Raw genomic sequence first — 25,819 nt, forward strand, 5'->3', positions numbered from 1 at the left:
AGTGCTGTATCCAAGCATAGTGATGGAAAGTTGTGTGGAAGAAAAAGGTGCACTAGCAAAAGATTCACTACCAGCAGGGATAACTGTAGCCTTGAGAAGATTGTGAAGCAAAATCAGTACAAGACTTCGGTGAAGATTCACAAGATGCGGACTGCAGCTGGACTCAGAGTTTCAGGAGCCACCACACACAGGCAGATCAAGGACCATGGCTACATCTGTCATGTTTCTTGCTCTAAGTCATCCCTGAACCAAAGACATTTAAAGAGTCTTACCTGGGGTAAACAGAAAAAGTCCAATGTCAGCACAGCCGTCTACCAGAACATTTTAGAGCACTTCAAGCTTTTACAGAAGGACTTGGCCCATACCCATACTGCCAATGCTAACACTGTCTGCTTTAAATACCACGGTATCACTGTGCTTTCCAGCAAAATTGCTAGACCTACAACACAAATAGTTAAAGGTTGATACTGAAGTACCCTGGGCTTCCTGAAGACCTCAGAAGAACCACACACTGATCATCAAGCTGTATTGATGCAGTAATTAATGCAAAACAAGGTAAAAGGAGCCCTGACCAAGTACAGAGTGCAGATACTGTGTGCTATATGGATATAGTTCCAGTCAGACAACATTAAAAATCCTGTTTGCTTAAATTTTAGAAAAAAAAGTTTTTCATTAACTTTAACTCCAAAAAATAAAATATTTGAATAATGAATTTATAAAATATATGAGTTTTCATTTCTTGAATTGAATTACTAAAATAAATGAACTTTCTGATAATATTCTAATTTATGGTGATTCGGCTGTCACCTTCATCATAAAACAGCAGAGCTGAATTTTCTTGCAGGGACACTTCATGTTTACAGATTTGTAAATCGATCTAAAGCCAGTAAATCCAGACCGTCCTTGAAGGAGTGCGTAAATATTCTGATGTTTGCCACACCACCGATAGGATAGGTTTTAGGCTTTAAGGCTGTATTTAAAAGTTTGAGCGACTTTTCTGAGCTGCCAGGTTTAATTTGTTTTCAGAGGCCTGGGGTTCAATCAAGAAGCTTTTTCTCATGTCACACAAAGACGGAGAAAAAAAAGTCCACAGCATGCAAATCCTAAAAATGCAGCAGAGACAGAACTTAAAACCTTGTGTGACTTCAAATAAAGCAATCACTCACATCAACTGATATATTTTTTCATTCCTTTGATACCAGACTGAAGATCTAGTTTAGAGGGATTTCACAGAACTTCACAGTTTACAAACGGCATGAAAATAAAATAAATAGTCTCAGCACATTGTTAATTTGCTCCCTTTCAGGAACCTTTTCAGATTTACTTTGGACGTATCCATGGGGAGCGAATGCATTGCCATCTGATGGGTGAAAATGGTTCCATTTATCAGAAAATGGAACCTGGGCCTGGGTCTGGGTTCATCAGGCGCTGACATCCTTGGACTATTGATCGGCTCCTGTCACAGAACAACCTGATTTAGGGCCCGGTGACGTATTTCTACCATGGCAGCAACTTTAAACGATACTCACCGTGCACATCCCAGAATGATGAGAGCAGCATTAAATGAAAATGAGTATTTCTCAAGAACGAAACAATGCTCTGAAAAAGAATTTCCCCCAATACAAATTTCTTCTGTTTTTTTTTTTTATTTAGTACACTTCAATACGGCAGACTGTCAAAGAAATAAGATCAGACAAAGATCATCTGAATAAAATACTAAAAGCAGTGTTCAAATGACGATTTAAATTAGGGGAAAAAAGCTTTCCAAACCAGCACCAGGGCCTCCAAAGGAGAAATCCCAGGCCAGAACCACTGCTGACCCAATTGTTACACATCTGATACCCAATCTTAATGATCCCCAAGAATGGATTTTGGAAGTTTTGTGCCATTACATCAGGTGCAAAACTTAAAGTGCCATCCGTTGTGAGTTTAGGACAGGACCAAACTGCAGACAAGAACTTGGGAAGAGCATGATTATTGTTTAATAATGATAACAGAAAACTTACACTGTGTTAGGGAGTAAGCTAACGTGTGCGTCTACAGGAACTCTATAGAATTCGGGGTAATAGAAATCCGATTAAAGATCCAGATGTTTGTATTACACAGGAGGAAAGTACACCTTATTTCCTTGGGAAGACAGTAGGTTGCGAAGCTATTATATGTGTTTTATGTGCTTTAATCAACAGACATAAATTTGAGTCATGTCCTATCAGAACTGATCCTTATACTATTTCAGGATATTTGGCTCCAGATCCCTTTGTGTTAACTTTTAATCTTACTGCTTTATCTGAGGAAGGTTTCACTGTTCTAACTATGGAGCAGCAGGCTATAAGAACTATGAGTTTGCAAAATAGAATGGCTTTGGGTTATCTGTTAGCTGAGAGGGGTGTTGGTTTTGAAGAATTTTCCTTTAGTTGTGATTATCTTGTAATCAGAAGAAGGGAGTGTGATGGAAATTATTTTATTAAGTGTTCCTTTGGGTTACCTCACTTCTGTGAACATCTGTGTTAGGGAGTAAGCTGTAAAAGCCATTATCAGAAGTTTAATGGTTAAAACCCACAGATGGGTTCCCAGATAACTTTGTCACCTCTGAACTCGAGAAGGGTCTGGGGTTGTAAAACACAGACTCTTTGAAGTTGAGATAACACTGTCATGTTCTGGTATAAATACTGTGTGTAAATGTTGTTCGGGGCTCTGTTTCACTGACTAACCTCAGTGTCAGGGTCTTCAAATGCTGAATGCCTTTGAATAAAACTTATAAAGACAAAGTCCGGATTTTCTCTTGTATGAGTCAACTTCTCTCCACTTTGATAAGAAAATTCCACAACACATACAAGAACAACAACCCAAGGGATAAAAGAGTAACTGATCTAATATAATAAATCACAATACACCAAGAACAGAACACAATAATTAACTAAGAAACTCACTAAAAGGAATTAACTTCTATGGCAAAACCCCAATGACTGCAATTCAAAACAGAGTCCACACATAAATCTGATTGAGATTGTTGGGATGGCCTCAAACAGCCCACTGATACTTCTGCACAGAAGAGTGGGCCAACACTCCTCCACAGAGATGGAAAACACTAATTTCCAGCTATCACAAACAATTCATGAATAAGTCACATATAAACTACATATTGTATTTACTCAGATTAGCTTCATCTGATATCAAGATGTGGTTAGTAATGAAACATGTAAATGTGACAAAAAATAAAAACAGCAGAAATCTTTGCAGGCACACAGCACTAACTGAGTAGAGCTCACCTGTACCACGACTGGGCCGTGGAAAGCTGCGCTCAGATGGAACGTGGGCGTGAAACACAGCTCTGTCCACACGTGTGGATGTTCACTCCACACCAGCTGTAGGTGGACAAAGGCTTCAGGCAGTCCACGTGTTGAGCTCCACAAAGACAGAATGAGTCGGTCCAAGGACACGGGAATGTTATCAGCACTTTTACACTGATACGGCTCAGTGGGGAAAATGGATTCCGGATATATTAGGACATCTGAGGCATTATAACTTTCACAACCAAAACCCCCTTTTTTACTCATCCTGAAACAGATTAAAATTCTGTCTGAAGCCGCATATTAAAAGGCTTATTAGAAAGTCTCAGTTATAGCTGCTATACATTGATAGGCAGCTACAGCATTTCCAGCCTCCATCGGGAATCTGGTTAATCACGGTTTGGGGGAAGAGAGAGCTGCGTGTATCTCAGAATAGTCAGCGTGCAGAAAACGCCAGCAGCGCCACTCCAGACGAGCGGCAGCTGCGATGAGTCGTCCAAGATGAATTTATACAACCTGGCACTCTCAATCAGTATATCTCTTCAGTAGCTGGCTAAATCATACTCTTCCCTCCTCCTCTCCACATCCGCAATGCCTTTCCATCATCCTGCTGCCCGTCACAATCGTTGGCTCACCTTCGGCTCTTGAAGCTGCACACCAACCATGAGAGTGTTTTTAAAATGAGCAGAGCTCTGCAGTTGGAGACTGTATGAAAAAGCATCCCAAACCCTAATTAGAATGCGCAGACGTAGGCCTTGGGTAGGACTGGACAGCATTCGCTCGCAATAGGAGAAGACGGCCAATATTTTCAACATCGCAGGATTTGGCTGATATCCAAAGCCAGTGAAAAATGCAGAGAAGGTTCCCATGTAAGGGATAATGTTAATGCAGGGTTGGGTAGTCAGCCCCTTTAGTGTATTCAGGTAAGGCTCCAAGGCAGGGGTGTTCAACCTGAGGACCACGTGCCATTTAAAGCCCTCTGAATGATTTTGTGGGGCTCATGACAGCAGTTTAAGAATGGTAAAAATGTGGAAAATATTAGATAGAACACGTGTTTTTTTTAGTAACTGTGTTTTTTGTATTCATTTTATTTTCATAGTAAATTTGACCGCAAACATCCAAGATGTGAGACCCTTTTTATCTTTTAGATCTACAAGAATTTGCAGATTTTATTTTTTACAAAAATCTAACTTTGTTTAATTTATTAAAATATTGGCCATTTTTAGTATATTTTAGCTAAATGGAAGCTTATTTTCCTTTAATTTTAAATAAATAAATAACGTTTTTATTTTAAGTTTATGTTGGAAATAAACAGTTCTGGCACCACAGCTCTGAGGGGACCCAGAAAAACAAAACAAAATATTTTTAGAATAAACTTCCCAGACACCTTATCAGGTACATCTTGCTAGTACCAAGTTGCCTTCAGAAATGCCCTTTTTCTTGGAGGCATAAACTTAACAAAGAGTCAGAAACGTTCTTCAGAAATTATGATCCATATTGACCTGACAGCATCACTCAGTTGGTGCACATCCATGATCTTAATCTCCTGTTTCACCACATCCTAATGATGTTCTGTTGGACTGAGATCTGGTGACTGTAGAGACCCTTGGAATACAGAGAACTTGTTGAAATGATCAAGAAACCACTTGATATGATTTGAGTTTTGTGATGTGCATCATTCTGCTGGAAGTAGCCATCAGAAGACGGGGACACCAAGGTCCTAAAGGGATGGAGATGATCAGCAACAACACTCAGGTAGGCTGTGGGGTTTAAACAATGATTAGTTGGCACTAAGAGGCCCTGTGAAGCTAACTTGCAGTCTCTAAGTAAACGTTACAGAATATACACATTTACAATTTACAATGTACAATATACACATATCTAATAGAAAAGGTGCATTTGCAACATCTGTATGCTGTTGTTTGGTTCTCTATTGAATGTTCTAGAGAGAAACAGCCTGGGGGAAGAAACTGTCTCTGTGGCAGCTGGTTTTCTCTTGAAGTGAGAAGCCAATACAGTCTCTGTGGTACCTTCAGGCTGCTCTGTAGCGGCAGCCTGAAGGTAAAACTCTAAACAGTTTATGTGCAGGGTGTGTGGGGTCTGCAGAGATTTTGGCAGCTCTTTTCTTGACCCTAGACCTGTATAAGTCCTGGATGGAGGGAAGGTCAGCTCTGATTATTCTCTCTGCAGTCCTGATTATTCGTTGCAGTCTGAACCTGTCCTGTTCTGTGGATGAGCCAAACCACACTGAGATGGATGAAGACAGGACAGATTGAATGATGGCAGTGTAGAAGATGACCAGCAGCTCCTGTGGAAGGTTGAACTTCTTGAATTGCCTCAGGAAGTACAGTCTCTGCTGGGCCTTCTTTCGAACAGTGTCTATGTGTGAAGACCATCTCAGGTCCTCAGAGATGGTGGTTCCTAAGAACCTGAAGTGGTCCACAGCCGATGCAGTGTTGTTGAGGATGGTGACGGGGGTGTATGGGGGTGGTGTTCTCCGAAAGTCCACCACCATTTCCACAGTCTTGAGTGGGTTCAGTTCAAGGTAGTTCTGACCGCACCAGTGTACCAGCCAATCCACCTGCTATCTGTATGCAGACTCATCACCGTCCTGGATCAGTCCAATGACAGTGGTGTCGTCTGCAAACTTAAGGAGTTTCACGGACGAGTCCGATGAGGTGCAGTCATTTGTGTACAAGGAGAAGAGGAGTGGGGATAGAACACACCCCTGGGGGGCACCAGTACTTATTGATCTGGATCGGGAGAAGATGCTCCCCAGTCTCACCTGCTGCTGTCGGTCTGTCAGGAAGCTGTTGATCCACTGACAGGTGGAGGCTGGGACGTTGAGCTGTGTGATCTTCTGGTGGAGGATGTCTGGTATGATAGTGTTGAAGGCCGAGCTGAAGACTACAAAGAGGATCCTGGCGTACGTCCCTGGGTGGTCGACGTGTTGCAGGATGAAGTGTAGACCTAAGTTAACAGCATCATCTGCCGACCTGTTTGCTTGGTAAGCAAATTGCAGGAGGTCCAGCAGGGGGCCTGTGATGTCTTTCAGGTGCTTCAACACCAGCCGCTCAAAGGACTTCATGACCACAGACGTCAGGGCTACAGGCCTGTAGTCATTTAATCCTAGGATGGTGGGTTTCTTGGGAACCGGAATGATGGTAGATCGTTTGAGGCAGGAGGGGACCTCACATTTCTCCAGTGACTTGTTGAAGATCCTTGTGAAGATCGGAGCAAGTTGATGTGCGCAGGCTTTCAGACATGATGGGGAGACGTTATCAGGTCTTCCAGCTTTCTTTGTTTTCATGCGCTGAAAGAGCCTGTTTACCTCTTCCTCGGAGATCTTTAGTGCAGGCAGAGGATCTGATGGTGGGGGGTTGGTTGCTTTATGGGAGGAATTTGTTCCTGAATGGGATGTGGAGATGATTTGAGGTGTGAATGGCTTCTTGTCATGTCTGCAGTAGAAGCCATTCAGACGGTTGGCCAGGAGACAACTCTGTTCAGGATGGGTGGAGGGGCTCCTATAGGCAGTCAGGTTTCTCAGACCAGTCCATACAGCTGAAGCGTCACCAGTAGAAAGGCTGTTCTTAGGCTTCTCACTGTAGCTTTTCTTAGCTGCTTTGACCTCTTTTGTTAGTCTGTTCCTGGCCTGCATGTACCGCGCCCAATCTCCACTGCTGTGAGCTTCTTCCTTTTCTTTGCGCAGATTCCTGAGGTGTGGAGTAAACCATGGCTTATTGTTCCCAAAGGTGCAGAAGGTCTTGGTCTGCACACACATGTCCTCACAGAAACTGATGTATGATGTCACCACATCAGTTAGTTGGTTTAAGTCAGTGGTTGAAGTTTCAAAAACAGTCCAGTCTGTGCATTCAAAGCAGGCCTGTAGCATCTGCTATGATTCCTCAGTCCACTTCTTAACAGTGTGAACCGTAGGTTTGGAAGCTCTTAGTCTCTGTCTGTAGGTTGGGATGAGGTGGATAAGAGAATGATCTGAAAAACCCAGAGCAGCCCTGGTACCAGCATGATATGAGTCCTTTAAAGCTGTGTAACAATGGTCCAGTGTGTTTTTGTCTCTGGTGGGACACTTAATATGCTGTCTGTATTTGGGGAGTTCATTTGAGAGGTTTGCTCTGTTAAAATCTACCAGTATTATGATGAAAGAGTCTGTGTATTTTTTCTCCACGTTGTTAATCAGCTTAGCGAGATGTTTTTCAGCAGCAGAAGTGCAGCCATGCGGTGGAAAATATGAGCCGATTATTATAAACGAGGAAAACTCTCTCGGTGAATAAAACGGTTTACAGATTATGGAAAATGACTCCAGATCCGGGCTACATGTTTTACGTCTCTGCACCAACTTTCATTTATATAAAAGCAGATTCTGCCACCTCTCTTCTTCCCCGATAGCTCCGCGCTGCGATCCACTCTGAGCATCTGAAAGTCCGGCAACAGCAGTGCGCGGTCCGGGATGTTTTCACTCAGCCATGTCTCGGTGAAGCAGAGAACCGCTGATCCGTGGAGGTCCGTGTTTTTACCGGTGAGAAGAAGCAGCTCGCCCATCTTGTTGTTGAGAGAGCGGACATTTGCCAGGTGGATTGAAGGCAGTGGTGTTCATAGTCCTCTTTTGCGGAGCTTAACCAGCGCGCCAGCACGCTTTCCCCTCCGCCGTTTTCGGTGCAGAATCCCATATAGAGCCGCAGCTCCGCTTGCCAGGAGCTCAGTGAACCTCAGATCAATGAAAGATGGTGAAAAAAACCCAAGAGTGCACTCTCTGGTGTTGAGAAGTTCCTCTCTACTGAATGAGACCACAGGATTGTGGCTCGAAAAACATAAAAACACACAAAATACAAAAACAAAGAGAGAGCGAAGCTCCGAGGCTGCCATCGTCGGCGCCATCTTGAATTTATATATATATATATATATATATACCCCTATATGGTCTGCTACCACAACTCCCAGCAGGAATTGCAGCTGATAGGAAGGGGCGTCGCAGCTCTGATGTCACAGTGGGCTATATAAGGAATATGAGGCTTTGCTTTTTCCCGCTGGAAACCGAGACCGGTTACCACGCAAAGGAGGCACGCATCCTTCTGGAGAAGAAACTCACACGTGGGTTTTCATTCATTCTCCCCACTGGCCAAAACTCATGAGAAACTCAACGAGTTAAGCCTGCAGGGATAGGAAGACTTGCAAGATTTACTTTACCAATCGAAGACGTGGAGTTAACACGTAACCCCAGCAAAACCCACGGAGGTTTTCCAAGGAGATGAAATTTTCCTCTTTGTTTCTGTTCCAGTCGACTGCTGATGGTCCGTCATATTTCTCCCCTTTTGCCAAAGGAGGAAGGCCGGCCGTCTTAGAGTTGTTACAGACGCGTAACAAACTCCCCCGTCTCCATCTGCTCCCAAGAAGATGACACCTAGTAATCCCATTTTATTTTTATTTCTATTAGAAATAGCTTGGGCAGGATAGAGTAGGATTTTAGAGTGATTTAGAATCGCCACTTATAGTTCAATTCAATTCAATTCAGTTTTATTTATATAGCGCCAATTCACAACACATGTTGTCTCAAGGCACTTCACAACAGTCAGGTTCATACATTCCAATTAATCCTAACCATTGAACAGTGCAGTCGGAGTTAGCTTTTTATTGAAATTGGATAAAAAGTTTTTCTATCTAAGGAAACCCAGCAGATTGCATCCAGTCAGTGACTTGCAGCATTCACTCCTCCTGGATGAGCATGTAGAGACAGTGGACAGTCACTGGTGTTGACTTTGCAGCAATCCCTCATACTGAGCATGCATGTAGCGACAGTGGAGAGGAAAAACTCCCTTTTAACAGGAAGAAACCTCCAGCAGAACCAGAACCAGGCTCAGTGTGAGCAGCCATCTGCCACGACCGACTGGAGGTTTGAGAGAACAGAGCAGAGACACAAAAAGAACAAAGAAGCACTGATCCAGGAGTACTTTCTATGGGAAGGAAAAGTAAATGTTAATGGATGTAGCTCCTTTAGTCGTTTCACCTAGAAAGACTTATAGTCCAATGTGTTCTAAGTTGTATGTGCATGCGATGTCTTATTGAAACTTTGATTGCTGTTGGACTCCGAAAGCCGCTGCACTTTGAACCTGTGCGTGTCTCACTGTGTTTGAACACCTGAGCGCAGACTCAGGTGGACTTAAAGTTGGACTGCTAGAACCTCATGGTGGAACACTCACTATTCCTTTGTCTTCACTCTTCGTGTTTTTCCACTGGTTGCTGAATAAAGGTTTTATGACCATTTGTGTTTCACTGAGCTCCAACATTGGGGGTTTTATGACTGCAGCCTGGTGGAGACCGCTCCAAAACCTTTGCTCAGTACTTTATTTTCTCTTGTTTTGCCATAACTACTGACACTCAATGTTGTTGTATCTTGTTTAGTTAGTTATTTTACCGCTTTTGTGTAGAATTTTTGCATGCTTGATTAGGTGAAGATTATTGAATCAGAATAGCGAGGTATATCAGGGCTGTTTATTTAATAAATATTCACGTAGATAAAGAGAAAGCGTTTGTGTTTATTTTGAGCAAGAGTGATTTGTCTGTCAAAATAAGGTCAAAGTTCCCCCACCTTCGGTGAAGCTGTTGATTAAATAGTGACATCTAGTAATAGTTATCAATTATTACTAAGAATTTACTAACTGTAATTATCAAGGGCTTTGAGCCATAATTACAACACCAGAGGACATCTCTGAGTTCGATTGGTAAGTAATGATTTTTTTGGTTAAGAAATTATTGTTTTTACTTCAAATTATGATTTTAAATTATAATTCCCGATAAATATTAATTCATCAATGATAATCATTCTTACATGGTGTTAAACTCCTGTCTAGAAGGCTGATCCCGATCGTAGAGCAGGAACTTGGCTTAGATTTGATGTTTCCTCAGAGGATGGACTTGCTGTGCAGAATGGTGAAGAAGGGGAGGTTTATTATATGTGTATTTTTCAGGCAAGTTATTATTACTGTTTGCTTTTTATTGCATTGCACTTTTCATATATAAAGTTGCCTTTATTGCATTCTTTCACTTGGGCCCTTCTGTTGTGTTTATGTTCTATTTGTAGCCTTCCAGGTTGCTTTTTGTCACTTTTGTACACATGGAATAATGTTTTTAAGGAAATTAAACCAAATTACATGCTTACTGATCTAATACTACTTAGAACCCAGTGGTGCTCGGCTATGAGGACATGGACAATTTAAGGTCTTCATTTTTCAGTAACAATTCAAAATCTGTAAAACTGGAGACAAACAGAAAAATGACCAACTGGAAGATTAATTTTAGAACATTTTTGACTTAATGTGTGTCGTTACTTGTAAAAAAAACACTGTCTTTGAAGCTTTGTATAAAGTAATAAGGGACAGCCTGACAGATTCATGTACATGCCCATCACATCATTTTATAGGCAGAAAAAATTTAAGCTGTTACCTCATGCGGCTATGCCTACTTCAGGCTGAAATCTCTCCCTGAGGTGTGCTGGAAACCCTTGTCCATCCGCCCAGCTGTAAATTTTCTACTAATGTCCTGGCCACTCATTAAACCCTTCTCTCACTCAAAAATGTCATCTCTCTTTCTGTCAGACTGTCAGGCTTCTCCACACACACCGTTAATCATCCGTCCATTACGAAGTGCTCTGTTTTCTCAAGTTATTAGATTTATAACAGCGTAGTAAGGCACCACTAAAGGGATAATGTGGAAGCATCATGTGAGCAACAGCATCACTGGATACTCTGAGTTAAGTGCACTCCTGTAATGGTACGTTCACTGCAGCTCTGTGTGGGAGCTACGCCTCAGGCAGCCTTGCAGACAGAGGACAGAAGAGAAATCCTTCAAATAGTTTCCTCAATAAACTCATTTTTACTCAAGACAATAACATACGCTGTGAAGAAGGTTATGTGATACTCCATAAAAGCACTTCACTAAAGAACCTTTTTATTCAAATTCAAAAACACTTAATTAATCCCAAAGGGACTTAAAATGATATTATTTAGCCAATGGTGAAATAAAGTAAAGTTTTAGTATGTCCCAATTTTCCATAATTTGGATTGACAGCTATGATAGAGAGCTGGCAGGAAAAAAAAAATAAAGTTTTAATATTTTAACTCAGTAAAACACGTTCAAGTAGCTTTAAGTCTAAATATATTTTTAGTAATCCTAATTACCTTTTTACAAAAATATTATTTATATTTATCATTCATTTTAAAAGCTGGAAGACTGATTTTTTGACATTTTCTGGCATTAAATTACAGTTACCATAAAAATAAATAATAAGAGAGCAATTAATCCTAGTGAGAATTAGCATAATATTTTTATTCCTGAATTAATATAAATGTTACATTTTCGTGTGAATTGGATGTAAAATCTTGAATTTTTTGTTTTTTGAAACTTCAAACCTTTCCTGGCAACATTGACATTACATTAGATATACAGTACATTCCCTGCAGCACATTTTACTTTTTAATTTCTTTTGATTGACCTACACTGCAGTCCATAAATGTTAAGCCGAAGAAAATGACACATGGTTTTCAGAATGTTATGCAAATACCTTGCCGAAATAACACCGTTTTGCTTTTTTTATAAATAAAAATCACAAGTGTGTTAATCATGTTCATTCAGTCCTTTTTCTCTTTCACCCCTGAATAAAACCCAATGCTTTCAGAAGTCATCTAATGAGTAAATGAAGACCCATCTGTGTGTTTTAAACTCAGCTTTAAAGCTTCTGTTTCTGACGTCAGAGGTTTGTTAGAAAACATTAGAGAACAAACAGCAACTTGAAGACCAAGGAACCCAGTAAACATGTCAGGGAGAAAGTTGTAGAGATGTTTGAACATCTCACAGAGCCCTATTCAAGTCAACAGACGTCCAATTTCAAGTTAACTTCAAGCCATGTAGAAGACAGAACAGACATGTTGAAGAGGGCACTGTACTCAGATTAAATGAGGTGGTGGCAGTATCATCCTGTGGGGATACTTTTCTTCAACAGAAACAGGGAAGCTGGTCAGAGTTGATGAGAAGATATTTGGAGCTAAATCCAGGACAATCCTGAAATAAAACCTGATAAAGGCAGCAGAAGACTGGAGACTAGGGTGGATGTTCAGCCTACAGCAAGGACAACCACCTTAAGCACACAGCCAGAGATACAATGGATTATTTAGATAAAAGCGCTAGTATGTATGGCCTAGTCAAAGTTCAGACCTAAATCTAAGCAAGGTTCATGAGGTTCATGGTGTAGAGCTCTTTCTTTGGTTTCACGTTTTTCCTCAGTTTCAATGTTTAAATGATTCTTATTGGGTGGGAATCTGGATCTTTGTTGATACAAGTAGAGCCTGGAGCGGTTTTAAATCACAGGATTAAAGACAGGAGAAACATGTGGACCACGTCTAATGGTCTCCTCGGACCAATTTATTGTGTCAAACTCAGAAGCCCTTAAGGCTTTTCTGGAAATGTCATGATCTCATGAAGTGTCAGACTCTTACCTCCATAATGAACTCTCAGTCACACTGTTGAGGTTGAAGTCAAAGAGTTTGGTTAGCATCAGAATGACCTGTAAAACAACAGAAGCAAAACAATTAGGGCACTAATCTATTATTTCAACACATAATGACGTTCATTTGTAAGAACGATAAAACAGAGAAAGAAGCAACTTTGCAAGGAGGGAAAACATAATCCTAATCAGATTAGCAGAGTCAGATTTCACACTTGTCTCCTGTTTTATACGGTTCATTATTCATCCGTCAGAACCTCTGAGCACAGCATTTTGATGCCCTCCAATGCTTTGTTTTTCTCAAAACTGTCAAAAATCTGAATGAAGTATTCTGATCTTATCCATAAGATTTATCTTCTGTAAATCTTTAAATGTTTTTATCTCCTTTGCTTTATGCTGGAAGTGATAAAATAGAAATGTTTTCTAATATGGACCATTCTTTAAAGTGATTTGTTTTCTGTAATAACATATTTACATGATTGTTCACTCAGTTTAAATCAGCCTGAGGATCAAACAATCCGTTTACTTCTACAGGAGCATGGAAGTGTCTGCCTGAAAGAGGAGGAAGAAGGAAGAGGTTTCAGCTTCCTGACAGTCTGGGAGCTGGAGCTGTTCATCAGTCTACTGCTTTGGGTCTGATGTCTGTGGGATTGACTCCTTGATTGAAGTAACCAATACCATATCACACACATGTGTGCAGACTCAGCAAATTCTGAGTCAAATATCTAAATTAACATTTGTATCTGTAGCCTTACTCCTGAGGCAAAAACGTCTGGTTTGACACCGGAGTTACTTTTGGATTTAGTACAAATCATTGCCACTGTCTTAGTATTTAACTGCAGATAAGAGTGTTTCAACCAAGCTGTGATATAAACCATAGAGTTAATGAGCTTCTCAGCCACCTGGGAGATATTACTACAATGAACATAAACTACGGTGTCATCAACATACATTTGAACAGATACATCAGCACAAACAGGCAGGAGGTCGATTATATGAAGTGAGAACAGTCGAAGTCCTACGTTAGATCCTTGCCCACATCCATCAGCATCTACAACGTCTCTTTGAAGAAACCTGTATAACATGTATATACATTTTAGTGTGCGAGGTTTCATGGTTAAATTGGACCAGCCTGGTAGCCAGTCTTCATTGATTGCACATTGCACCAGTAAGAGCAGAGTGTGAAGGTTCAATTAGCAGGGTAAGAGCACAGTTTTGCTCAATAAATATCGGTTTCAATGGTGCAAGGAGCGCAAATCTTGGGCTGTGGACAATGTGAAACATGTATTGTTCTCTGATGAGTCCACCTTTACTGTTTTCCCCACATCCAGGAGAGTTACGGTGTGGAGAAGCCCCAAAGAAGCGTACCACCCAGACTGTTGCATGTCCAGAGTGAAGCATGGGGGTGGATAGGTGATGGTTTGGGCTGCCATATCATGGCATTCCCTTGGCCCAATACTTGTGCCAGATGGGCGCGTCACTGCCAAGGACTACCGAACCATTCTTGATGACCATGTGCATCCAATGGTTCAAACATTGTATCCTGAAGGCGGTGCCGTGTATCAGGATGACAATGCACCAATATACACAGCAAGACTGGTGAAAGATTGGTTTGATGAACATGAAAGTGAAGTTGAACATCTCCCATGGCCTGCACAGTCACCAGATCTAAATATTATTAAGCCACTTTGGGGTGTTTTGGAGGAACGAGTCAGGAAACGTTTTCCTCCACCAGTATCACGTAGTGACCTGGCCACTATCCTGCAAGAAGAATGGCTTAAAATCCCTCTGACCACTATGCAGGACTTGTATATGTCATTCTCAAGACGAATTGACGCTGTATTGGCCGCAAAAGGAGGCCCTACACCATACTAATAAATTATTGTGGTCTAAAACCAGGTGTTTCAGTTTCATTGTCCAACCCCTGTATATATATATATATATATATATATACATATATATATATATATATATATTTATATATATATATATATATATATATATATATATATATGTGTGTGTGTGTCTGTGTGTGTGTGTGTGTGTGTGTGTGTGAGTGTGTGTGTGTGTGTGTGTGTTGTCTGCTGTTGAACTTTCATTTTCTTTATTGTTGTCTGTACAGAAAGGCACTCCATGTGTTGAGGCATTAAAGGTAATCAGATTGATCACGTTCCAATGAAATGTTATTATTAAACTATAGCGCTCATAACAGTCAGCGTAGCTCAGTCCCAAATAACCAGTTAGAGACATAAAGTGTTATTTCTGGTACTTACCAGTAAATGTAATAAATGGCATTTGCCCGACAGTAGTGATTCTAGACCTTTGAACCTAGACCTTATTTAGAACTTAAGAGTTGGACCTTTAAAGATGCAGTCTGAGAAGCCTGGATCAATATTTATTAATAGTTTTGCAAAATGTAATTACTGATTGTCAGCTATGCTAAATTGTAAAGCTGTAAAACAATGATCCAATATATATCTAAAGACTATTTTAATCATGTTGCTGCAGTTCTACAACCATTCTTTATTTGTTGATGAGAAATGTTAGTACACAGGTGCACTCCCAGAACCATGTTCTACAGCTGCAACAAGCTGTTCTTCATGCAAACTGCTGCACATTGAGGTTGTTTGAAATTATCCTAATTGTTTCACAGTCATTATTAAATCATATTCCATTGATTTTAAACACTGCATGGAAAATATTCCGGATTCAGTTGATGCCCTGAAGGTGAGTGGGATGAGTGAAAGTGGGTCAGCCAAAGTCTTCAGGGAAAGAAGCAGAGGCAGAAACATCTTATTTGGCTCGTAGCGTAAAAGTAAAGCAGTGCGGAAACTCGCAGTGTATTTATTTTGTGACTGGAGGTGTTTGAAGCTCATAAGAGGCTGGAGATGCTGGGAAATATTGTGGGAAAACTCGGGAGTCAGGTTTTACTCTGATAAGACTCAAGAAATCCAAAGGGATACTCTGCCGGTAAGAGTTATCCGATGCCCTGCAGGTGTTATGGGTAATATGGTGCAGTGGTCACTTGTGTGGCTGAGTCTGCAACCACCACACAGTGCATCAGTTCTTATAAGCTTGTATATCCTTATCTCTGAATGTTTCGTGGAGCTAAGCGTAGAAGGAGCTGGAAACCTGTGTCCACACTGGTTGCCTCTGAGCCATGCCAGTATCCATGAATTTCTTGCCTGTGGTACCGGCCCTACCTGTTACCAAGGCCGCAGCTCAGTCACTCCATGACTTGTGTGACTTTGTGAAACTGTTGCACCAGCATGACGCTGCAGTGAGCAAGCTGAACAGATGCACCTTGGGTTGTGGAATTACATGCCGAGGTCAGGGCTCCTGTGATCATGCTTATTAAATATGCGGCAACATCTGCAGCCCCTGAAACACTTGCGGTTCTATGCAGTCAGTCTGCTCGAAGCCGGCAGCATTTCAGAGTCGTGGAAGTGTTTTGAAAATTACACGCCCGGATATAGACAGTTAACCTGCATTGATGAGGAATGGATCAGGAAGAAGCCGGGAGAGAAACATATAACCTTAAATATCCAAGCCAGACTCCTGCATGCTAATGACCAACCGGGTCCATTTAGTGTCCCACCTGGAAGCTAAATTCCCAGCATACAGCTTCTCTCTTCTCTTTTTCTCCTCCTCTGCTCATTATTTCCTTCACACATCACACATCTACGAGTCAACGTGTGTTTGTGAAGGAAGCAGGTTGAAGGTGAGGGTAATGGTGCAATTATGGCTTTAACAACTCTGAGCCAGTCGTTAGACTGTCTGGGTGTAGGTAAAGGTGACTAGCCGTTTAAGGTTTTCCAGCTCTGAGTTTGTCCGTCATGGCAGCACATGGGTGGACAGACAGCACTCTGGCTCCAGACTCTGAGTAAAGTCCTCCAAAAGGCCGAGCTAACGTCTCAGAGACTTGGCGCAATTACTTCAAGGGCAGTGTCTGTACTGAACCTTCTGTCTGCCACATATGGAGAGCATGTAGGCAGTCATCAGCAAGTGGCCCCGTCAGATGGGCTCCCACTGGAAAGTGCATATGTTCCTTCACTGGCCGTGCCAATTAGGCTTGCGGGCTTCTTCTACTGTAAATACCACACAGAGACACAGCTGTGCAGAAATTAACTCTGTTCTGAATGACTGTGCAGCAAAGCATGAAGGCATCAGGGAGAGATGGGACAAAGCTCAGACTTCCAACACATTTTACAAAAATCTAGAGTTTTCCTCCAATGAATTGTTGGTTAAAGTTACAGAAAGAGTTGCCATCTACATGCCTTCAGTGACACCAATCTTTTACCTTCCCCATACGGAAGGGGGTAAATGTAACCTAAAGGTGGCATGCATTTATACAATCCCCTTTACTCTGATAATCCTTAATAAAATATACTGCAACGGTTGCTTTTGGAAGTCACATAATTAGTAAAAAGAGTCCATCTGTGTGTGTTTTAATATCACCATAAATACAGCTGTTCTCTGAAAACCTCAGTGGTTTGCTAAAGAACATTAGATATCTAACAGCATCATAAAGACCAAAGAACACAGCAGACAGGACAGGAGGAAGTTCTGGTTCAGTTTAAAGCGGGGTTCTGTTCTAAAAAGGTAGTGCAAACTTTGACCATCTCACAGAGCTCTGTTTAGTCCTCTGAACATCGAGGGCAGATGGACTAACTGCAGACCTACCAAGACATGGGCATCCACCTAAACTGACTGGCTGGGAAAGGAGAGCACTAATCAAAGAAGATCAAAGCATGTTTATGTGATAGAATGGCCTAGTCAAAGTCTACACTTACATCCAATAGAGAATCTGATGTTCACACACTCCCCATCCAAACTGGCTGATGTTTAGCTGTTTAACAAACAAGAAAGGGCCAAATGTTCAGTCCCTAGATGTGCACAGCTGGTAGAGTCAAACCCCCAATGACTTGCAGCTGGAGCTGCTGTGAAAAGGGATTCTAGAAAGTATTGATTCAGGCGAGCAAATTACTGATGCATGTCACACTTTTCAGCTTTTTATTTGTAAAAGCATAAAGAGCCAGCCATCATTTATCTTTCAATTCATAACTTTGTCTAACCCTATAAAATACATTAAAGTTTGTGGTTTTGACAAAATGTGGAAAATGTTCAGTGGCTATAAATAGTTCCCCAACAGACTGTATTTGTAATAAATAAGGAACCAGTTGCTTGAGCTTTTTATCAAAGAAATCCACTTCTATGAAAAGGCATAGAAAGGCATCTGTTTTTTAAGATCTATTGAATTTTTTATGTTTGTGCAGAATTGGAAAATACTAAAACTAATTTTGTATGTTAAAGACCCAATGGAAACGCTGCTGCAACAGTTTATAATCAGAACAAGTTTGAAATACCGTCATGCCAACCCTCTGGTCATAGGTTTGAAAATAATTGCAAAGGTCCTTGTAGAAAGCTGGATGTTTCTCTACAGCAGCTGCACGGAACAGAACAGGAAGTGGCACCAGAACATGCGGACTGTTTGCTCCATATGGTTAGTGTGAAAAGTGCTGCAAGTCTTCCTTCCATTATATCAAGTAGATCTAAATGTGTATGGCAGCTTTCAAATCACCAGTCAGTCCCGCCTCATCGGATCCAGGTAACAAATGAACCAAATTTTATTTACCTTGTTACTTCATAAAAAGCTGCAGCTGCTTCCCAGAACTTTCTGAACAATCAGAATAAAGTAAAACGGACAGCCAAGTTGTTCAGTGGGAATAAATGTGCTTCACCTCCTTCATGTTTGAGTCACTGTCGAGTCTCTGAGATGATCGGATCATTTTCTGTACGTACACCATGAAGGTTTTAAAGCTGCCGGAGTCGGTGTTTTATTAAACTGGCTCTCGTGGTTAAACTAATGAGCACACAGTATGATTTATTTAAGTTAACAGACATCATTTGGATTTTTTTTTTTGTGAAAACTACAATAACTTTTAAAGTAATTTATCTCAGAGTAACAAGCATTTTATGACATCATGTTTGTTCATTTTTCAGTCATCCAGTGGACCGGTCACATGTTGTTCAGGTACAGTCTTCTGCCCCCGACCCCTGACCCGCTGTCCTAGAGCTGCAAACAGAGTTGCCATTGGTTTTAATTAGTCCATTTCAATGAGTGTGTTTTCTGAGGTTCTAACCTGAAAACGGCTGACAGATTCAGGGTTCACAGAACTCCAGGCAAACCTTTTGATCGTCCATCTTTTCATCGTACAGTTGTCCTGAAAACGGCACAAAGAATAATCCAAACAACTGAAAGATCTCTGACCAGATCAGCTAGAACAGTCCTAACCCCAGAACTAAACAGCCCAAAATAGGACCCAGTGGCTCATCAAATTGTCAGTCTGAACTTGTGTCATTATTATTATTTAATGGTCAGTCTAATTACAAAAATAGCTAAATATTTGATTGGGACACAGCGCATAAATTTGTCATTTGTCCAATTTGTTTTCCCCTGAACTCAAACTTGCAACACTTGAATCATGCTCATTAACATAACTGCAGAAAAGTAACCTATTAATTATCTTCATTCAATAAAATAAATTCTTAAAACAAAATGATCATGTTCCTCTTTTCATTTCCCAGGTTTGTTTGGAGTCTTCTAGTATCTAAAGTTCATTGGTTGCATTCAGAATGTCTGTATAAAATCCAAAAGAAGTTTGTTTTATTATGGAGACCAGTAATGTAGCTCCTATTCGTTTTCCTCAATTGCCTATGTGATAAAAATATGACTTAGGTAATTATGTTATGCGGTTAATAAAATAAAGGATATGACTTAGATTTCTGTAGCATGTAGAGTGGTGCGGATATTTTTGTCTTATAAAACACTGAGGAGGAAATCCAAGAAACAGTACAATCCCCTTTCCAGCTTTCTGGGTGCACTATTTGTATATGTTCGGCACTGGATTCGTAAACTGGATTGAGCTAAATACATGCAGTGATAAACACACTAATGAATCAGATGTAGCAATTTAAAATAATTTATCCTATTACCAGCCAAAAACAAATGTCTTGTATGTTACATGATAGCATCGTGAGATAAATTAGAGTCAAACTAAACCTTAGTACCCTGAGAAAAACCTTGCATCTACTGGGAGAACATCCAAACCCCAGACAGAAATATATTAAAATGGTCCTATACTGTAACTGTAACACTAAAGATGCCTTCTTATCCACACATTTTTTCTTTCTCTGTGAAATCCTGCCTCCTCTCCTGCCTCTCCTGAAAAGCACACAAGCACAGAGCAGGCACAAAAGAAGCACCCCTAAATAGAAGTACATTACTTTCAAAATGCACCATTTATGTCCATCAGCTAGAGCACAGTGATTTACAGGGATTTCTGTTTTGCACCCATTTTCAATCTATTAATGAAACCAAGCTGCATTATCAGTGTTGGTAGAGCTCACCTGCTGCAGAGGACTGAGGGAAAATTTAAAACACCAAAACAGCAGCTGCTCTCAATTTATTTACGCTGCCATTGCCTTTCATTTCTGCCTGTTTCAGAGCATGACCGCTCCATCAAAAGCTGATTTATTCTTTGCTGAGAACCCAGAGTTGTGATCAGCCTAGCAGCTTCTGCAGTGGACATGGTCCTGATGGATAAAGAGCACAGTTCAAAGAGAAAACGTGTCTCTGGAGGATGTTCAAGAAGGCTTCCGAACGTATAAAGAAAAAGCACAGATATATTAGTCATGCAAAGGAAAGCCTGAGCTCGAGGTGCGGATCAGTCACAACTGTGTCTGTGCAAAGCTCCACGTATTTAAAGTATCCTATTATTCTGCCTTTAATCTAAAGTTTGCCTTTGCTGCCAGCAAACACTGTTATCTGCTGTACTCTTTGGTAATTGTCCTTGGATGGAGGAAAGAAAATATCACCATGGATCAAAATTCTCCAACATGCATATACAAGCAACAATTACCATTTCCTGAGGCGAGAGAAGTCAAACAAATATGAAACGCACCGCATTAGCAGACCCTCTGACTCTCCCAAATGGGAAAATGTGTTGGATTCATGTTCTGCAGGGCATCATGAACTATTTGTTTTCCTCACATCTCATTTTTGTAATCATGTGAGACCAGATTTCTCCAGGGAAAAGATCCTTTTTGCACTGTTTCATTACTATAGGAGCCCTGCGAACTGCACTATCCCAGCAGCAAGCACACACAACAGCATATAATGAATCTGTTTCACACTTTATTTTTAATGTGGAAAATGAATTCTGTAAGAACAAACAGGGCAACATACTCATATATAATGATGTAAACAAGTTTTACCTGCTGACGTTTGGAGATAGCTGGAACTGTCATGCTCACAGGGGGGATCACTGAGGCAGAAACACTCCTCTCTGTGGATTAGCCTGTCATATCTTCCTGAGGAAAATGCACCACTTGTGCCTATTGCTAATATGAAAGTGAAACATGCCTGGGAAGCAGAGTTTTTGACTCCTTGTCACATATCTAAAAATAATGCGTCTTCATTGGAAACAAAATTGATCAAGGCCTGTCAGGTGCACATCCCCGTGAGCTTACTTTGCATACCAGTCACCGGAATTGGAGCTGCTTATTAGTAAATCATCTGTCTTCTGCAGCCTTATTTAGCCTGATGTCTTTCAGTTGTAATTACTGAACAGAGATGTAGCTGAAAACTTACACCATGCTGTCAATTTATTTCCTTCCTCTTTGTTTTTTGCTGATGAGTAAGGACGTACATTCCTCCATTTTCAGATGCATTGGAGCAGATTATTTTGGGCCCTGTGAGGTTTGCAGGAATGCTTATGGAATACTGAATAACTCCGCGGGTTTTGCACCTACCTGCAGCTTCAGTTTCATGAGTTGCCTCTTTGATCCACAGAGACCTGTCATTTTGTTTGCTGCTTTTTGTGTTAGCTTTTTTATGATAATGTCGTCACAGGTTTCATTGCAAGCATGTTCCTTGATTTGCAGCCATGCTGTTCCTAACTGCTCGTTAACCCACTTTGAACTGTTCACATTTTCCTCCACGCTAGGCTGGATGTACATTCTCTGTGTGACCGTTGTTGCAATTAGAGTTGTATAATGCATTTGAAGACTTGAAAGGCTTAAGGAAGTCATTAATAAGATGTGTGCTGGTAATAAGCATTAAAAGTGCACGTCGTACATGACAATTACACCACTTTTTTATGTCTAAGCCCTCCACTTAATTTAGCTGCAGTGTGCTGTGAATTATCTGCACAGAGGAAACTGATGTGGAAACATGTAGACAAGGATGCATAAATTGTTTACATGCAGATGCGAAGCATTAATTCATATGACTCTTCTTGCACTCCTCATGTTCAGCATATATTCTTTTTTATTACTGCATGTAAATACAGCATATCTGCTCTGCAGACTTACCACTGTTTTATAGTTCTCTATAAAACACTTATTGGCACTTTTTACATAAATACTGTTGAGATTATTTTTATGTCCTATTTTTCCCACTTTCACATTTTAACATTGTTTGCCCAAAGTTTCTGACATGTTTGTAGACCTTCAGATGTGACTTTCTTTCAATTAAAACTAGATATGCTCATGCTTTTATTGCCTTTTAAATGCCTTTCTAGTTTAATTTGAATGTTTTATAGATAAGTTATCATTTCTTTTAACTCAGTGTATGAATCAATATGGTTTTTACACTCAGTAACCAGATGGTTATGGACACAGAAAGAACAATAGGTCCGGTTTAGATGAAACCTGGTGCACATGCAGACCACTGAAGAGTGTGTAAATTTTTCCATTTGCAGGGGCCTGCTGCTTCTAGAATGAGCACCACTATTACAATTGAGGACTTGTCCTATCTGGCAGTTAGTGGAGCGTGCAACAGTCAACAGGTGATTGAAGGTCAGCAGACTCAGATGGTGTCTCATTAAACAGCGTTATCAGCACAGAGGTTTGCATTATTAGCCAGAATTTGGGTCGTAATGACGTAACAATGGTTTCATATTGGAATTGATGGATATGTGAGTGCACCTACACATGTTCTGAATAATTTTGGACCACTTTTACTCATTATGTTATCTTTCTTTTCTATTTATTTGTTATCTTCAACTATTACAGACATTGAGATCTCTTTGTTTTTCTGTCCTATAGAAAGTAATCCTGGCAGTGTTGTGCAGTATGGGTTGCTCTCCTGTCCACTCAATCCTTGGTGGAGGTAAATAACCCACTGAACCTGGTTATTATGGGTGTTTCCTCATTTCTCAGCATGGGAGACCTGGTTTACTTAGACATACATCCATTAATTATACTTTGTGTTTTTTAGCAAATTAGTGTTGTGGTCTGTGTGAACAAGTTCTTGTAAATTAGATTGTGGATCTCAACGATGCAAACCTGTATTAATAAAGGTTAAATAAAAATAACGACATTTTTAATAAATAAAAAAATAATAATAATCCAGAAATAGTTCTTTAATTAACTGTTGTATTATAAGGTGCAGATTCAAGGTTCGCATCATGAGCCACAAAATGTTGTCTGACTGCACTTGCACTGTGCACAACACAGGGGGCACTCACTCCCCATTAACTGGACATTTCAAAAAAGCAACAGAAAACTCATTCAGGGCAGAACTGATTAGTTCATGTTGCTACTGTGCTGCTCTGTTCACTGACAGATGCTCCAGCAACTGCCTGATAACACTATGTCTTGACTTGTAATGCCAGCAGTTCTGCTCTCAGGTACCTGTTCTCAGGATGCCAACTCGGCACAAACTGAATTATTTGCAAGGAGCTGGCACCCTGTGCAGCATCTCAAATGTGCTATTACAGATGCACATGCACGAGTCAAGTCTGTTTAAACATTTTTCCCAGCGTTCAAGGACCAAAGATCCTGAAGAGAATGTCAATTGAGACAATAAATCAGTGTTTAGCAGTTTGTCATAAAGGGGAGATAAGACCTGACACAATTACTGAAAAGAAATTCATGGACACCGGTCCTGCAGATAGCAGTAAGAGCATCACTCAAAGAGCACAATGCACTTCCTGCACTGAATGAGAAATAGAGCAAAAAAAAGGTTTTCATTCATATCCCAGGCAATATTCTGCAGGAAGACATTTTTGTGTTTTGGTAATTTAAGTAGGAAAAAATATTTCAGTCATTCATTTTACATTGAACTTTCTCACAAGAAAAGACATTTAGGTGTCACCTGGTGGACTGTGAACCTCAGTCAAGAGTAAGAGTCTAGCTTAAGATAGAGCTGCACCTAAGAGATGTATGGATGTATTTGCCCTGGAGTGGTGTTTCAAAGTTGAATTAGGATGTTTTAAATGCAGCGAGCAGAGAGGTCAAAGAAAATCTCTCTGACTTCATCACTTTGGCTTCCTTTGAAATCTTTTACATTCACTTCCAGTGAATGAACTATGACAGATTTGCATTTTTTATTTAAACCCGCAGCATAAGAATTTATATTTGCTAGTAGTTTATTAGAGGACAAAATGACTAGCAGCAGTAAGCTAAGTCACCACAGTTACTGAAGATCAAGAAATTTAAACTTTATCAAAGGGATTTTTGTTTCATTGATTTTGTTTAATTTCATCTGCTTGAGGATCCTTGAGGGTGGTCCAGCTGTAGCCTGAGGCAAACCTAGATTAAAAGAAGTCCCCTAAGGAGCTGCCTGGGGAGCATCTGACGGTGCTAACTAACAAGCTCTTTTGTTTCCTCCTGATTCTCCTTTGTTTGCATTTTGAATTAAAGATTCCCTGCTCTCATGATTTGCATTCAATTGATCTGATTAGATAAAACATGAACAGGCAAGCACTTTGGATTGGATTTCCTCCTTCAACCTGGACAACAATTCAGAAGCAACACTATAAGGGACAGGTTCCTAAAACATATTTGGACCTCAGGACAAATACACACCACCCTTTTCAGATTTCTGTTTAAATTAAATACCATAAATCATGTCCCTTCCACTTCACAATCATGCACTAGTTTTTGATCCTTAGGTGTTTGAGTTTTAGCTTTCTGTTGATTTCTGTTTCTTTCCTTGATGTTTATATTGTTCTGTTGTTGTATATTGTCTATAATTTATTCCATCATTTACATATTTCCTAGTTTATCCTGTTCATTTAGATGTTAGATTCCCTTCCTGTGTTCCCATCTGTCTGATCCTGCTCACTACCCTCCTCTCTCTCAGCCTCTCATTTCATTGGTCTCCTCCAGTTTACTCACACCTGCATTCTATGTCATGTCTCCATTCATTCCTAAGTATTTAAGCAGAACTTGTTGGAGTTTCTCCCTGCCGGTGTAATGGAAATTATTTTATTAAGTGCTCCAAAGTGTATGACCTTTAGGTTACCTCACTCCTCAGAACATCTGTGTTAGAGGAGGAAGCTGTAAAGCCATTATCAGAGGTTTAATGGTTAAAACTCATGCTTTAGGGTGATGTCTCGGGAAGAGCAGATGGGTTTGTTCCTAGATAACTTTGTCATCTGTGAACCCAAGGAGGGTCCAGGGCCATAAGACACAGACTCTTTGAAGTTGAGATAACACTGTCATGTTTGGTATAAATACTGTGTGTAAATGTTGATCGAGGCTCTGTTTCAATGACTAACCTCAGTGACAGAGTCTTCAAATACTTAATGCCTTTGAATAAAACTTATAAAGACAAAGTCTAGATTTTCTCTTGTGAGTCAACTTCTCTCCACTTTGATAAGAAAATTCCACTACACCGGATTCTCCAGTTACACTCCCAGTCTTCCTCGTTCCTGTGGCTGTTATTCTTGCCATTGACCTGCATGTGTTCTGCCTTTGTTCCACATCCTGCTCTCCTGGTGTTGTTTGTAAGTTTTCTTTTATTTAATAAATTATGTTCAGCCAACCCTCCTGTCTGCACCGGGGTGCTGCTCCACACCCACACATTAAGAATCCAGCCAGATAAGGGCCCTGGAGTTGAGATGATCTCCCGTTTGGAGTTTTGTCAGCGTGAGCCAGAAAAGAGTACACGCTGGTCAGAGGGCTCGAGACTTGCGATCCCTCCTTCTGGAACTGGCCTGCCATG

The 25,819-nt window shown here is 40.6% G+C and overlaps 1 protein-coding gene across 7 annotated transcripts in view; it reads right to left on the reverse strand.

The window, feature by feature from the left end:
- Nucleotides 1–25,819, reverse strand: part of LOC124869076 (VPS10 domain-containing receptor SorCS1) — a 261,180-nt gene that overhangs the window by 142,118 nt on the left and 93,243 nt on the right. For all 7 annotated transcript variants that reach the window (XR_007038474.1, XR_007038475.1, XR_007038476.1 and 4 more), the window contains exon 2: nt 12,797–12,864. Coding sequence is in view for 3 of the 7 variants with exons in the window: in XM_047366801.1 (XP_047222757.1) it covers nt 12,797–12,864 (68 nt within the window). In the remaining 4 variants the exon portion in view is untranslated. The remainder of the gene's footprint in view (nt 1–12,796; nt 12,865–25,819) is intronic.

Source organism: Girardinichthys multiradiatus, chromosome 5 (genome assembly GCF_021462225.1).
Source record: "Girardinichthys multiradiatus isolate DD_20200921_A chromosome 5, DD_fGirMul_XY1, whole genome shotgun sequence".
Classification (NCBI taxonomy): Eukaryota; Metazoa; Chordata; class Actinopteri; order Cyprinodontiformes; family Goodeidae; genus Girardinichthys; species Girardinichthys multiradiatus.